At 44.8% G+C, this 16,055-nt stretch overlaps 1 protein-coding gene across 3 annotated transcripts in view; it reads left to right on the top strand.

Moving 5' to 3' along the window:
- Positions 1-6,727, top strand: part of Cobl (cordon-bleu WH2 repeat protein) — a 210,925-nt gene extending 204,198 nt beyond the window's left edge. For all 3 annotated transcript variants that reach the window (XM_042684982.1, XM_042684981.1, XM_042684979.1), the window contains one exon: positions 5,354-6,727. In XM_042684982.1, coding sequence (XP_042540916.1) covers positions 5,354-5,371 — 18 coding nt within the window. In that variant the 3' untranslated portion in view covers positions 5,372-6,727. The remainder of the gene's footprint in view (positions 1-5,353) is intronic.
- The last annotated feature ends 9,328 nt before the right edge of the window (positions 6,728-16,055 follow it).

The raw sequence follows: 16,055 nt of genomic DNA, 5'->3' as shown, positions 1-16,055 counted from the left end.
TGGGTAGCAAGGGTCCCAGGCATGCTCAGAGGCAAGGTTGCTGAGTCTGGAAAGTCCTGGCTGGGGTAGGAGAGTGTCTGACACAGCCTCAGCTTTCTGTCAGCTACTTAACTAACGTCCTGCAGAGGGAATTTTAATTTTTTTGATTGGTCTAAATTTGTAACCCTCCTTATCTACTCTAGAACATTCTAATCGATAAATATGTACATAGTATTTCTGAAGGGGTTGATACCTGAGCAATTTATACAATATGTGTTGGGGCTGCAAGATATGCCGAGTGTGACACCGGTCAAGTTTCTGTCACTCTGTCACTACTGGAGCCAAATGACCAGGAATCTTCTCTACCTGCTGCCTTGTGGTAGAATCACACAAAACCTGCTGAAGAATGTGGCTTAGGAGGTGAAGAATCATGTGGTGCTCCTGCTGAGCTGTCCTCGTTCAGTCTCCTGGGGAGAGGCCCAGGTGCCTCTCGCCCAGGTTGGCTTCCCTGAACCGATGAGAGATTTCCCCTCAAGGGGCATCCCTGCCTTTGTTTCCTGAGGGCTTGCCCTCTCTCATAGCTCCTCCATGTTGAGAAACAATTGAGGGCATTAGGCAGCCCCTGAGATCTAGGCCATGACTTGATGCTTTTCTCGCCAGTTGTTTTGATGACACCATCCTGCTATGCACGGACCTCCAGGGGTTTGAGTTGTCTTTGCAGCAAGTACTCTGCGGTATGTTGTATAGGTCTGGAAAAGGAAGTCACTGGCATCTTGCCTCTTGTTCTTTCTCTTGCTTCCTTTGAACACTGGGTTTTCTAGAGCTGTGCTCACCACAGCCTTCCCAGCAGTCAGGGTATGGAGATATGCTGCTCAGTGAGGATTGCTGCCCATCCATGGGGTAGAGAGAGAGAGAGCAGGACGTGGGATGTCCGTGGCAGAAAAACCTTATGGTATCAGACTTAAGTGGGCAAGTTGATCACCCTTCCTTATATAACTCAGGTATCCCAGGGATGCAAACACTATCAGTGATAAAATATAGAAGGAAAAGAAATGGATTTGCCACTTTCCAAGGAGATGTGATCTTGGCTTTGCCCACAGAATGAATCTATGTGTGTGCCGGTCAAAAAAGTCTCCAATGGGACTGGGAAGGTGGCTCAGTGGTAGAGCGCTTGCCTTGCATGCCTGAGGCCCTGGGTTCGATTCCTCAGCACCACATAAGCAAAAAGAAAAAAGCTGGAAGTGGCACTGTGGCTCAATGGTAGAGCGCTAGCCTTGAGCTGAAGAGCTGAGGGACAGCTCCCAGACCCAGAGTTCAGGTCCCACGACTGGACCCTCCCCCACAAAAAAAGAAAGTCTCCAGCTACTTGATTTCCCTCCAGCCCCACAAACAGCTCTGCTGAGGCCAGCTCCAGCTGCATCATGGGACGTTATTCTCCTGAAGACAGTGTCCCATACACACTCAGCCCCCTCCCCCTGCCTTCTCATAGTTCTGCGTTCACCATGTCCAAACAAACCAAAAATAAGTGTTAAATACACTATTTGAGTGGGCCTGGAATACACACCTAGAGGTACCCTCGGCATCCATGTTTATCTGTGAAATGTGCACATCCAGTGTGTCATTCCATGTACCTTTGCAGAGTGCCTGCCAGGGCCCAGGCACTAGGGGAGCACCAGGAAAGGTGAATGAAGCATCCGTGTAGCATCTAGAGAGACAAAGGGAAGGTACAGGGTTTGTTACTGGTCTTGGGAACCTTTTCAAAGCAAATGATAGCTGGGTGCCAGTGGCTCACACCTGTATCCTCACTACTCAGGAGGCTGAAATCTGAGAACTGAAGTTTGAAGTCAGCCCCGGCAGACAAATCCAAGAGACTCTTATCTCCAGTTAACCAGCAAAAAGCTGGAAGTGGAGTGGGGTTCAAGTGGAAAGCACCATTCTTGAGTGGAAAAAAGAAAAGCCAAGCATCAGTGCTAGGCCCCCATTTCAAGCCCCAGTACCAGCTTATATGAGAGAGAGGGGGAGGGGGACTTGGTGTAAAAACTCTTATCCCCTTTTTCCTGCATGTTCTTTTCTGTCTGATACGCAGCAGGACAAGCCCCTCCTCCTCCTCGCTGTAGAAGCAAAAGCTATGGCTTTTATTTGATAGGTGGGATACAGATATTCAAAATGACCTCCTTGTCTTGGCCTCACCCAGGTCAGTGCTACCACTGTGCCCAGATATCTGCTCAGTTGCTGGCCATCTTAAGCACCCATTGGAGCCAGGCCAAGCTGTTCTCTGGCACACAGGTGCCCACTTTCCCACTCAGGTGTTACGGATGCAGACACATGTGTCTCATGCACCTTGGCCTTGACCAAGCCCTGTGAGAGATGACTACACATGTGACACCATGAGGAGGCCCCAAGCCAGGAAGGAGAGACAACAACAAACCTCCCTTCTGGTAAGCCTAAGAGAACTCTGAGTTCCCAGGACTAGGGAGCCGTGATTTATGCCTGGACAGAGCCAACTCATGAACCAGTTGCATCACATTGACTTTGGGGTGCTCATTATGTAAGCCTCTGCTAGCTTCTGTGTTAAACTGGAATGGCTTCGAGGTACAGGGGCTCAATGCTGTCTTTAGAAATTTTTGCACAGGGTCCTTCTGACAGCTCTCCCAAGTTGCCTGTCATCTCTGCCTGTTTGTGGGACCCCCCCAAAAATGGGGACCATACTCAGGGTTTCACAAATGTAATACCCTATACTTTTCCAGTCAGTTCCCACTCATTGAGGGCCATGAAGATTAATCCCCACTCTCTCAGAGGCTCCTCGAGTGCCCAGATTGGATTTACCACCTCCACCCCCCAACTTTGCCCCTTTCAGCACCACATGCTTCTCCCTTTAGAATTCAGGTCACAGCTCTAATTTCCCTGAGAACTGCTCAAGTTGTTACTGACTGTGTGTCTCTCCTTCCGAAACCTGGGCTCTGTGAGTTCTGTCATGTCATGAATTGGCACTGAGTGGATGTTCTTTTATTGGAAGGAGTAGGGAGGCTTCATTTATTGCATTCCATGCATCCTCCTACTATGACTTGTTGTCAATGTGCTCATAACTCATTTATTTCATAATCACTTAAATATTTTGCCAAGAATCCACTTCAAGCTGGAATCACCCACTTTTTTTAAATTAATGTGTGTGCGCATGCATGCACACCCACTTCCACTGCTTCTAGGGCTTGAACTCAGGGTCTGGGTGCTGTCCCTGAGCTTTTTTTGCTCAAGGCTAGCCTAGTGTTCTACCACTTGAACCACAGCTTCACCTCTCTCCTTTTATTTTTAAATATATCTTTATTGTCTTTAAGTAGTTTTACAAAGGAGTTTCCACTTACCAAAGCCGGTTTGGAAAGTAAGAATTTCTGCCTCTCCAGTCTTTCATTTCTGTCCCTATTTGCATCCTCCATAGCTAGCTAGTGGCTGCATGGCTAGCTCCCTCTATAAACCTTTTTTGCCCAGGCTCTCCCAGACCAAGCTGGGAGAAATGTCAGCTAGAGAGCTTCGTTTGAGCGCCTACCCATTTCTTTACCTTTTCCTTGTATCAGCTTCTATCACCACCATGCATTTTACCTTTCTCCACATAAAGACTGTTCTCTTTCTGGCAAGGAAGCAAACTACAACATGAATCATTTTGTAGCTTTCTGGAGTAGCTTTCATTTGCAAGTCATGATCTGTCACTGGTTTTCTTTTTGCCCAATTAAAAAAAAAATCAAGAAAATTGTTTAGGAAGCTTGAGCCTTATAAGGAGGCCAGGGAAACTTCCTTGCAACACTTCCACGCTATAAAAAGCACCCATATGGCCTCCTCTTGCACAGGCCCTGCCTCCTTCCCTCCTTGCACAGTCCTGTGTGGTTGCCACAGGCCAAAGCTGGTCCCTGCCGGCAGCAGAGCCATCTGTAATGTCAGAGTGACATGGTATCACTCACCAGTGTGGCATATCCTAGGCTTTGCAGGTCCTGAATGTAGACTTAAGCTTCACTGGTGGTTAGCTGTAGCTCTTAAGCTTTTCTTTTGTGATTCTTACCTATCTAGATCTTTTCTCTGCTGTCCTGTAACTTCCCTTGTCATACCAAATGTCAGGAATAATTATTTCTCCTCTGAAACATTTTTTTTAATTTACTGAGAGCTTTTCCAGTATGACTTCCACCATCACATTGCTGTTGAGTGATGGTGAATGTGCCCTGCGGGTCTCCAAATGGCCACTAATTCGCATGTCACAGCACAGGCATCCTGCAAGGCTGACACCCAGGTGGCCAGGCCAGGCCAAGCATAGCTAAAGCCGGTGTGAACAGAAGCTGATCCGCCCCTCCTTCCTCACTGGTTTGCCCTGGAATGCCCCTCACTGGCCTGCTCTTCCACTTATCCCTGTGTGCTTAAAAAACTTGCCCTGGCAAGGTAGAATGGTTTCTTCAGAAAGAATGGTAAGCCTGCTGGCATCCCGGGAGCCATGGACACTCACTCACCTTGCTGCCCCCTCGGCAAACCTCCATGTTGGATTCACAAAACCCAGTTCCCTGGATAATTAGCAATTAGAGTATCCTCACAGGCATGGTCCTCAGCTCGTGATGTCATTGGAAAGTGGAACTTTATGAGATGAGGCGTCGTGAGAAGTTACCTGGTCAAAACGGGTGTGCCCTTGAAGGGAGCAGTAGGACCCTAGCCCCTTCTGTCCCTTTTCTGCTTCCCCACCATGAAGTAAACATGTTCTGGGTCACAAGCTGCTGTCACAATGTATTCCCACACAGTCCCAAAGCCATGGGGCCAAGCAGCCATGGAAGCTTCTCAAACTATAGGCCAAGGCCCACCTGTTCTCTGTTGTCAGTTATCTCAGGGAATTGCTCCCATCCCAGGAAGCTTGGCCTGGCACAGCAAGCTCAACCAAATGCTGGTGCTGAGATGGTTGTGAAACACGGCCTGAGGCATCCTCTGGAAACAATGTAAATCCATCCTCTTCACTCGCCCACACAGCCTTGCTTGAAACCCTGGAACAACTTTCCTCAAAGCCAGCCACGGGATCTGCTAGGCACGAAACCTGCGCTGGCTTCCTCTTCTTATAAAATTGGTGTATCAAGCTCCATTTAAGTGGCGGTGGTGGTTGTATGAAGGTTTATTCGTATCATTTTGTTATGAAAAATGTCAAAGGTACTGAAAGGTTGAAATAACTATACAGCAAACACTCGTGTACCTATCCCCAAGAGCTCATGATAACCAGCTTTATTTGTTTGGTCTCTGATCTGTCCACTTCTCCACCTTTCTGCCCACTTACATGGAACTTTTTTGCCTGACCACCTGCAGCCTCCACTGTGTGCAGAGACGGAATAACTAACTGCATCTGTGTTCACTGCAGGTACCCCTGCTCGTGTGACCCACAGACATCAGTCAGATGACTGCAGGAACTCATCTGTAGGACATCCAGAATCATCACTCAAGGGTCCTGCATGGCCAGGAACATCAAGATACGGTGTCCCTCTCGTCTCCAGGCCAAAGTACTCCCAGTGGATTTTTGGTGTTCCTGTGTCATGGTTGGAAGGGAGGGTAGGGGCTATGATGCTATACAGTTTGTGTGCCAAGAAAACGTGATTTGCCTCTAATTATTTGGAATTGCCAATAAACTATGCTTGTTGGCAGATGAAGGGGATGCAAAGGCTGGAGCCCGGCACTCATACTTAGTTGCTGGGCACCAAGTAAAGAACCATGTCTTAGCTTGATTTTGGACTTTTGAGATTTGGCTCATGTAGAGATGGTCAAAATCAATTGTTAATAATCTTTAAGTTCTAGGGGGAAGTATAAGTCAACAGAAACAGACAGAACATGGTCCATTACAGGATGTTCTGTGCTCCGGGGATAAGAGTGGTAAAACACTTCTGCAGAGATGACCTTTGTTGAATAATAAATCTATTAGATTCTTTTTTTCCTGTTAATATTTGATAATTGTACAGAATCAACTAGATTCTTATTCCTCAACTGTTTGAGGCCATTACTGCACAGAAGGTCCTAGACGACACTCTGATCAGCTAAACATTTAAAAATCAACTACTGCCAGACAGTACACCCAGCCTGCTTGATCATGTGGACAATAACAGTTCTGAGTCCTCCCAAGGTGCTGGTGGCAGAGACCCAAACACTGGAGGGGGGATACTTGGACAGCTGTTCCCCAGAAGGCTATGAAGTACATCAGGCCACCTCTGTGTACTGAGCCCAGAAACTCTGCTGGGAACATTGTGAACCTTGAAGAGTGCTGGGGAACAGGTTGCTGGGCTGTCTGTACATTACAGAGCATGGATCAGAGATGCCCTTTGGTGTTTCGCACTTCCCATTTGACCACAAGCTTCCTCACGTTGAGGGTGGCCCCTGTGTTCTGTGATAGTCTTCCTGTAGTACAGGTGCTCTGTATTCATGAGAAAGCTTAACCAGTGCAGTAGGTTTTCTTAGGCCTCTACAACCTTCTGTTATATGGGGGGAAATCCAAGAGAAACCACTGGAAATGAAGAATTCATGAAATAAAAGTGTTACCTCAGTGAAGGAAAAAAAAAAAAAAAAACGATGGATTCACTCAACTGTTTCCCAGCTCTTTCAACCTAGACATTAGGTAGACTGGGAATTTCGTCTGGTTACCATTGCTGAGTTTACTCCATGAGGCAAGAGCTCCCAGCCATTTTCTCTTGGTCACAGCTGTCTACTGTTTCTTTTAGTGCCACAAATAAAGGAAGATCGAGTCGTAGAACTGTTGTGTGAAGTTTATGGAAAGGAGGGACTCATTGACTCATTGAGCTAACACTTGGGGTGCTGGTGCATTTTAGCTCATGATTCAGAGGTTTCAGTCTGTGGTCTTTGGCTCTGCTGCTCTGGGCCTGTGGTGACATCGTAAGTGCATGGTGGAGGAACTGCACCCCTCCTGAAGGCCAGTAGACAAAGAGAGTGGAAGGGCTGGGGTCCCCAACACCCCCTTAAAGACATGCCCCATCACCTAACTTCCTCCCACTGGTCCTTACATCCTGAAGTTTGCTACCACCTCTCAACAGTTCCAGAAGCTCCATATCAAGCCTTTAGGAACATTCCAGAAACCAAACTACTGTACTTCACTACAGTTATGACATCCATCTCTCCCTCTCTCCCTCCCTCTCTCTCTCTCTCTCTCTCTCTCTCTCTCACACACACACACACACACACACACTCTGTTTCTCTCACACACACACACTCTCTTCACACACACGCACACACACACATACACACAAGAGAGAGAAAGGGAGGAAAAAAGGAAAAATGCCAGCATCCAAGGTACAGCAAAATCCCTTACCCCATGACTCCTTTAGGGGTCATTGACTCCATTATCCTTTCTTGGTTCAGATCCCTGGGCACAGCCCACATCATCTTCATCCTGAGGAGATGCCCATGGCCTCTTTGTGCACAGGATTGTCACTGCACATGCAAGGGGTCCAGGTGGTACTCTGGAATCCGACCCCATCAGCAGCTTCTTCCTGGGTGGAACAATGGGCGAACTAGAGGAAGAAGGAGCTTCTCCGTTCTTGGACTCCTTCAAGCCTCCTGGCTTTAAGCCACACAGATGTTTCTAGGGCCAGAGAAGCTCTGCAGTTTGGCTGCTGCCTGGGCAGCTACTTGAATGGTTGTTGTACTCTCAAAACATTTGCTCAAGGACACATGGGCTCAGAGGTCCCAACTGATCCCTATGTGTTCCCTAGACAAAGTGCTTTATTGCAGTGAAGACCCATTCACGCTTCTTGAGACATTTTTTTGTATTTATTATTGTTGCCATGAACGTGCTGTCTCCTGGTTTAGGGATATCCTGGACTGACCACCAGGAGCCAGGAAGAGAAGATTTAAAAGGCCCATACAGGGGACAATGAGACCTGATTTGGGCAGCAGTAATAATGGAGCCAAGGGAGACTGGTGGGACAGATGTCCATGTGGCAGGGAGGTAAGGGCAGACAGGAAGGAGAGTCCCACAAGTCTAGGTATATGTCTAGGCTTCACTCCATGTCCTCGCCAGGCATGCTGAAAGTATGTCAGTCCCTCAGATGGAGGCTGTTGAGTCCTAATTCAGGTATGCCCATTTCTTTTTTTATAATGCTCATTTTTCAATTTTTATTGTAAAGATACTGTACAAAGGGGTTAAAGTGACATGAGTAAGGTAATGAGTACATTTCCTATCTGGCATTGTTACCCCCTCCTTTGTTTTTCCCCTACTATCCCTTCCCTCCCCACCTCCCCAACTCCTCCTTTCCCCTTCCTCTCTCCCCCAAGTTGTAAAGTTTGTTTTCAACAGTGTCTTGTACATCTCATTGTTACAATGGGTTAACCTGTATCCTTGTTTCAGCATTTTATTTCCCTTCCCCTCCTCAAATTAGAAAAATGTATATACAAGATGCAGGGCACCAGAATCAAATTCAGTGAAAACAGGAGTTATACCATGGGGGAAGAACATACAAAAGAAACCAAAAATCACATTAAAAACAACATGGTATGCCTGTTTCCTTTCCCTTTATTTACACTTCCTTCCCTGTGCCTCCTTTCTCTCCCTCACCTCCCCTTCCAACCTCACTCTCTCTTCCCCCTTCCCTTTCTTCCTTCCTCTTTTGTCTCTTCCTCCTTATCTTCATCCCTCCTTCCTTCCCTTTCTTCCACTTTTCTCTCCTTGTTTTCTTCCCTTTCCCCCCCTCTTCCCATCTTCTAGCAGCATGAAAAGAACTTCTCTGAGCCAGGCTCTGTGGTAGCTGCGTCTCTTCCTGTCAGCCCACCAGGAAAAGGTCCACAGGCTAATGCTGTCACAGTGAGTTGGGACACACATCCCAGGAGAGGAGAGATACAGGGAGAAAGACAGGAGTCTTCTTAGAGGAGGGACTGGGTCAGAAGTAGTTGAGCATAAAGAGTGAGTCCTGCTCAGCAGATGAGAAGGACAAAGTGTCCAAGCAGACAGATGGAACAATGCTTGGAACTGTCCAGAAGCTAAGAATAGGCTAGCACTATTCAAGGTGGGCTCTGGGGAGCCAAGGGCAAAGACCGTGTATCCAGGTTGATTCTGCCATGGAGACCTTCCCAAGTCAGAGGCTCCAAGTGTTTCAGTGGAAATGCAAATATGCTCCAAGTGGAAGGATCAAGAAGCAATTAACTGGCTCGGCACCTGTACAGGAGTGGTTTCTCAGGGGTTTGGCCCTGTTCCCAATTGAGGCTCCTGTAAGTAAGTGCAGGTGGCAATAGTTAGCCCAGATCAGACTGGAGCCCATTCTTTTCAAATAAAAACCCGCATCATTAGTGCTACAGACTCAAATGATAGACCACTGTCTGTGTTGAGACTTGGAGGAACATGAGGCAAGGTGGAAATGTACGATTATCCATCCTGGGGAGTGACTACAGTGTCCCCTTAGTCAGTCCCCAAGTCCAGGTAGGCAGCATCTCTGGGGAGCAACACTCTTTGTCCTAGATGCCACCCCACTGCTGATTCCCTGGGACTCATCCTCTGATACCTGGCTGCCTCCGTGTGCAGTCTGGGGCAGAGCTGGAAGAGAAAAGAAAGGACTGGGCAAGGCACACTGAAGCCAGTGACAAATCCCTGGCTCTGGTTAGTGTCTCCACTCAGCGGTGGCCTGACAAAGCTGCTACTGTGTAGCAGCTGGACACTTTGCTCTGTGGCACAGGTAAGGGCCCATGCACAGTGAAGCCATTGGGTGACTACCCTATGTTGTCATGATCTCAGCCATCTCCTGCCACCAGGGGCAATGGGCAGAGTCACTTGGCAGTAAGGAAGGCTCTGGCCTAAAAATGACATTGTCATCACACACTGTGTGTGTCCTACAGCAGATGAGCCCATCTCATGGAACTTGAGTCCCTACTTGTGATGTAAGGGGAGTGCAGGGGGTGATGGCATTTTGCCATCAATGCTAGAGCAGGACAGGACCAAAAGGAGAGGGGCTGCTCACTGATGTTCACAAGGGTTCTATGGCTCTTATTTTTCCTGAGGATTTTCCTAGCCCCAGTGGCATCCTTGACCATCCCAGGACAAATGGGGCAGCTGGCAGGGGCTGCTTCTCACCTATGCCTCTGATTTGCTTTGCCCTTCCTTTCATCCCTTCTGCAATCCAAAGCCAATGAAGAATTGACTTCCACAGACCGAGACACTCCGGCCTTCCGCCAAGCTTCACAGTTTCTGAATCCCAGATATCACGTCCCCAGAAGCCTCCTATCAGAGAACTGGCATTACAAACGTTAATCTTAATAGTACTGGTACCCAACTTTTCAAACATCTTTTGAATGGGGATTGCATTGACTCCCAACCACAACATGCTTTTCCTTGAGCATCAAGATATTCAAGGAAAGCCATGTGGATGACATCTCCAGTAGGTGAGCACCTGGATGGCCAGTATGGAAGGAACACAGAAATGGTCCATCTACTTTCTTGAAAGGATCCATCTGGTGACATGGTTGGTCAAAGTTGGAAAGCACAAGACTAGGTCCAATGATGTGGACAGTGACATCTGTATGCACATCATTGGGATCTTCAAAGGAAATAAAATGCACTCTGTAAACAACATGCCTACATAGTCATTCAATTCCCAGCTAATACATTATCAGGATTCACTGTTAAAGAAGAAAAAAAAACCTCCTCCAGCTTGAATGAAGTCAGTAGTATCAAAAAACAGTCATCATGCTAGATGTTGGTGGCTCATGCCTATAATCCTAGCTACTCAGGAAGCTGAGATCTGAGGATCTAAGCCCAGAGAGGAAAGTCCATGAGACTTATCTCTAATGAGCTACCAAAAAAAGCCAGAAATGGCACTGTGGAATCCAGTGGTAGAGTGTGACCCTTGAGCAAAAAGAGCTCAGGGACAGCAGCCAGGCCCCAAGTTCAGGCCCCACAAGTGACAAAAACTAGAACAAAAAAGTCATCTCTTCCAGATATTTATAAGATAAATAGTAAATGGTTAGACACTCTACTCTCCCTTCTGTGCCAGAGAACACTAGAGCTGATGACTCCTCTCACTGGATTTTGGTGCCCATTACTCACCCTCAATTTTGCCTTCTTCCCCACCTCCCCTCCCCCACCTCCAGTAACCAATATCCTCTGTACTTCTATGAAATCAAAATTCATTTCGCTTCTACATGTAACTGGGATTATATGGTTCTTTCTGTACCTATTTCACTTAACATAATGTCCTCCACTTCCATCCATGTTACTAGAAATAACAACATTTCATTCTTTTTGTGGCTGAATAGTACCCTATTGTGTATGTGTGCCACATCATGTCGATCCATCTGTTGATGGACACCTTGGATGATTCTATATCTTGGCTGTTGTTAACCATGCTGCAATAACTATGGAAATGCAGTTTGTTTCTTTGATATACTGGTTTCATTTCCTTGGGCCATGTACTCAGCAGTAGGACAGCTTAGATCATAGTTTTCTGAAGTACCTCCTCCTTGGTTTCCATAATGGCTGTTTGAATTTATTTTCCCACCAACGTGCTCTCCCAACACTTGATATCTTTGTTCTTTTTAATGATAGCCACTCTTAACAGTGAAGATGGTCATTGTGGCTTTGAATCACATTTCCCTGATGGTCAGAGGCAGGACCAGGGCCTTGACAGGCAGAGTTGCTCAGGTCCTGGCTATGTACTGGGGCTACAGGAGGATGAGTAGAAACTGGGTGGGTGTACTTTGTAAACCTCTCCAGGTAAGAGAGACAGCTTTTTGTGGACTTATTATGCCCAAGTGTTCCTGGTTCCTATGACCTCCACAGCCTCCTGCTTCTGACTGGGATCCAACAGGTTTCCTGATGTTACTCAACAAGGCAAGCGCAAGGTTCAAGAAAACCAGCAGGGGGCAGTGTTACAAACCCAGAGCTGACAACCAGGCCTTGGAAAAAAGGGGAAGGTAAGGGACAAGTAGCATGTTGGCAGGGAATCTGCATTCTTCAGATCTACTAGACAGGAGATGGACCTCAGAGATAGAAGAGCTGTCACTGCCAAGCCATAACTTGGCTAGATAAGAAATGTCCAGTGTTTCCCATTGTTCAGGTGCAATCAAAGTCCATAAGGCAAATTGTGGATGTCATTTACAATGGCCAGCTCCCAAGTCCATTCTGATCAGCATCCCAAAGCAAAGAGCAATGAAAGATGCAGTTTCTGGAAGGACAAATGCAAAATCTCAGCACGTCATCAGGAGAGCAGCAAAGCATTGGGTCCAGACAATGACCTTGAGTTAACACCAGCAATACATGAATTTAATGTAAAATTGTAATATTCCCAAGAACAACAGGGTTCCATCTTTCTTTATACTGGTTGGAAGTTTCCAGTTTCCTTTCTCCTCCAACATAATGACAATAGAGGAAATGTGCCTTCCCTTCTCACACTTAAAAGAGAGAAAATAATCATTCAGACACTTTCCTTTGTAAATAATGCATGTAGTCAAGAAGGCCAGACATATTGCAACTTCATCTTGCAAATTAGCCAGCCCATCTCAACGGGAAGATTTAAAGGAAGAGCCACATTTTAATGATAATATTTTAGCGAGCTGTTTACTCCTGTTTTCAAAGAGCATGAATTAACCTAACTCTAAGAAAAAATAAATGTATAAAAATTAGATAATGTGGGATCAAGATGCATTGTATGCATAAACTGATTTATTGCATAGTAACTCACTTGTACAACCACTTAAAGATAGTAAAAATATAATTTTAAAATGTTGATTTATCAAAAATTGAGGAAGGGTGAGAAAATGCAATTATTATAGTCAATGTATGTTATGTAAAATTGAACTATGTAACTTGAAGGTGGGGATGGGAGAGGGGAAATGGAGAATAATAGGGGTGCCATCGATCAAGAAGCATTATTTGTAATCATAACCTGACTTACAAAATTTTAACCTTTTTATACAACTACTTAATGATACAATTTTAAATAAATGAATAAATGTGTTTATTGTAACCGATAGTGATTTACTAGTAATGTGGAATTTCCAGGGACCAGGCTAGAAGATGGCAGCAGTTGTGAGTTAGGCATCAGAAATTTCTAGTTGGTAATTTCATGGACATGTCACAAACAGTCCAGCTATGGGACTCAGGAGATTTGGGGGAATAAAGGGAGGAAATGTGTCCTGAGCAAGGTCAACCTGCATGAGGCATAAGCAGAGCTGTGCTTCCCCACCCTCCCCACTTCAACTCAACAAGTGCTGGAGGCTGCTGTATGACAAACCGTGGTCTCCAAAGGTCTCATGAATGCCTGAGACACAGGACCTTTGCAAAGGGAGCTGGGTGTGGAGGCCATTGAAGAGAGCTTGGATGGGAAATTCAGAGTGTGGCTGATAACTGGAAGATAGCTTGTCAAGAAAGCTTTTTGAGTGACAGCTGAGCCAACCACCAAATGATAACGAGATCGTGTTAACTAGTCATTGTAGACAGAGTACAAAGCCAAGGCAAACCAGAACCAGGCTAAACAAGTCTTCAGAGAAGAGAGTGGATCCTTTAAACCTTTCCAAGATCTAGGCCTTGAACATGACCTTGAGGCCCATGACATGTTCAAGAAGGAAGCAGTGGGATTCATTCTACAGCACAACTCTTGACTAGGGGATGGTTGCTGCATTGCATGGGAGCAAGCCATGGGACCACAGACCTAAAGTAGCCGAGAGAAAGGAGAGAAGCAAATTGGTAGGAGATATCCCATGAAGGCAAGACGATTTTCCAGGTTAAGTCTAATGGGGGGGTTCCTGTCCCATCCTCTTCCTCTCCTGCTTCTTTTTCTCCACTTCTTCTTCCATGTCTACTTCCTCTCCCACCATTCCGTCCTCCTCCTCTTCTTCCTTCTTTTCTGGTAGAACTGCCTCTTAAGTTTCCCCCATTATAAGAAGGTCCCTTTTGATATGAGCTGTATAATTTTCAAATAACAATCCACCTAGTCTCTTTTATAAAGTTGTTGTATTTTAACTTATAAATGAGCATAGGGTTGTGCTGAATGATTTCATATATCTATCAAACTGATCATAGAATTTGTCTCCGCAGAATTCTCGTATATTGAATTCTGTTAACAAGACTTCTCAGTACTGAATCACCTTCCCATTTCTGGAGTGAGCAACATCAGTTACCACTGAATTCAAATTTAAGTGAGATGCTGGATTACATCCACCACCATTTTATTTAATAATTTTGCATTGGAAAAACAGGTATAAATGGTATATAGATCGTATTTGTCAAGTTTAGGAATCTATATCTTTTCTTTTTAAAACTTTGAAATATTTTACATAGAATTGTAATTTCGTGATGTTTACTGATTGGGTAGAGTTTTTCTCAGAAAGTATCTGGCCATGTTACTTATCTGTAAGGAAGAATTCTATAACTTCCTCTATTTTTTCCATTAAAACTGGTCCTGGTTAAGCTTCCCAGTTCTACTGGGGTCAGCTTTAGGAAATATGTAATTCTGAAAATGTAGCCATGCTGTCTAATTTGTAAGAGTTATTTTCAGGACACCCTGTTAACTATAACCCTTCTTTTTTGAAAAATTATTTCTCTTTTCTTTTTTTTTTCTGTTGGTTTTGGGGCTTGAACTCAGGGACTCAGTGCTGACCCTGAGATCTTTTTTTGCTCAAGGCTGGCACTCTTAACACTTGAGCCACAGAGTCACTTCAGTTATTTCTCTTTTAGTGGTTATTTTTCTTGTCAACTCTTAGCTTGTGTACTCATGCTTTCTCTCCATTTATTTGATTAAACTAGTTATGTTTTCTAAGTTTTATATTTCCTAATAATGCTTTGGGTTTTCTCTCTCATCTACTTTTATTGTTCTCAATTCTTTCTTTTGGTTTACATCAGTGATGTTTTCCTTAACATTTTAACTTGGCAAATGCTTCTGTATTTTTATTTTTCCTGTGATAAGTATTCGTGATATGACTGTTACATTCCGATGTGTGATGATTTCATTATTGCATTTTCTAGAATTTCTAAAATGTAGTTTCATTTTTTCCTTTGAGCTAAGCAGCAGGAGTTTAGTGAAATGGTCCTTGGAAGAAAGAAATGACAGAAGTGACAGAAATGGTCACCGAGATCACCAGGTATTACAACTTTGAGCAGATTTTGAATTACTGGAGGGCCTTTTTGCCATTAAGTTATATTTTATTGTATTTTGATCACTACAGCCATAAGTAATATTTTTAGAACGACAAGATTGTTATGTGTACTAAAATATAGTCATTTTTAATGAAAAATTCCATCTGTACTTAGAATAAGTGTGTGGTCTTTAGCTCAGCTTCTGAATCCAACGAATACTGATAAAACTTCACATACCAATTTGGTGGCTCAGACATTTTATATTCTTATTAAATGTTTCCTCTACTTGATCTCTTATCTCTGACAGAGATTTCCTGTTATCGTGGCTAGGATCTCTTTCCCCTTATGTTTTCTTCTATGTCTACTTTAAAAATGTTATCATGCTGCTGGGCCCAGTAGCTTACTCCTATAATCCTAGCTACTCTGGAGACTGGGATCTGAAAATTGTGGTTCCAAGCTAGCCCAGGCAAATTTTCGGGACTGTTATTTCCAAGTAAGCAACAGTATCCAGAAAGTGAAGGTGTGGTTCAAGGGACAGAGTACTTGCCATGAGTGGAAAAAGCCAATCAAGCGTGGGAAGCCGGAGCTCAAGTCCCAGTGTATATACACACATATATACATACACATATACATATATATGTGTGTGGTTATACATATATGTATATACATATTGTGTATGTGTGTATACACATATAATATACATACTTGGAGGATTCCCTGAGAAGAAGAGATGGTGCTGTGGGTATAGGGGACGCAGGGCTGCTAAGGTGCCCACAAAGAAGTGCAGGACATCCTGAACAGTCTACTAACTGATTCATCTACAAACGTATGTATCATTAATCCATTTACCACCTCTTCAATATGCCACCTTGTCCCACCTCACACTACCTCATCCTGAAAATTAAGTTTCAGAATTTTGATGGAGATCTTCAAACCACAGCATTGACCAAGAATTTGAAGGCTGAAAACTTACTTCCCGAGCACCTTCATTATGACTTCTCAG

Source organism: Dipodomys spectabilis, unplaced genomic scaffold (genome assembly GCF_019054845.1).
Source record: "Dipodomys spectabilis isolate Male_0828 unplaced genomic scaffold, ASM1905484v1 ptg000092l, whole genome shotgun sequence".
NCBI lineage: Eukaryota > Metazoa > Chordata > Mammalia > Rodentia > Heteromyidae > Dipodomys > Dipodomys spectabilis.
This window is presented reverse-complemented; position numbering and strand designations above follow the sequence as displayed.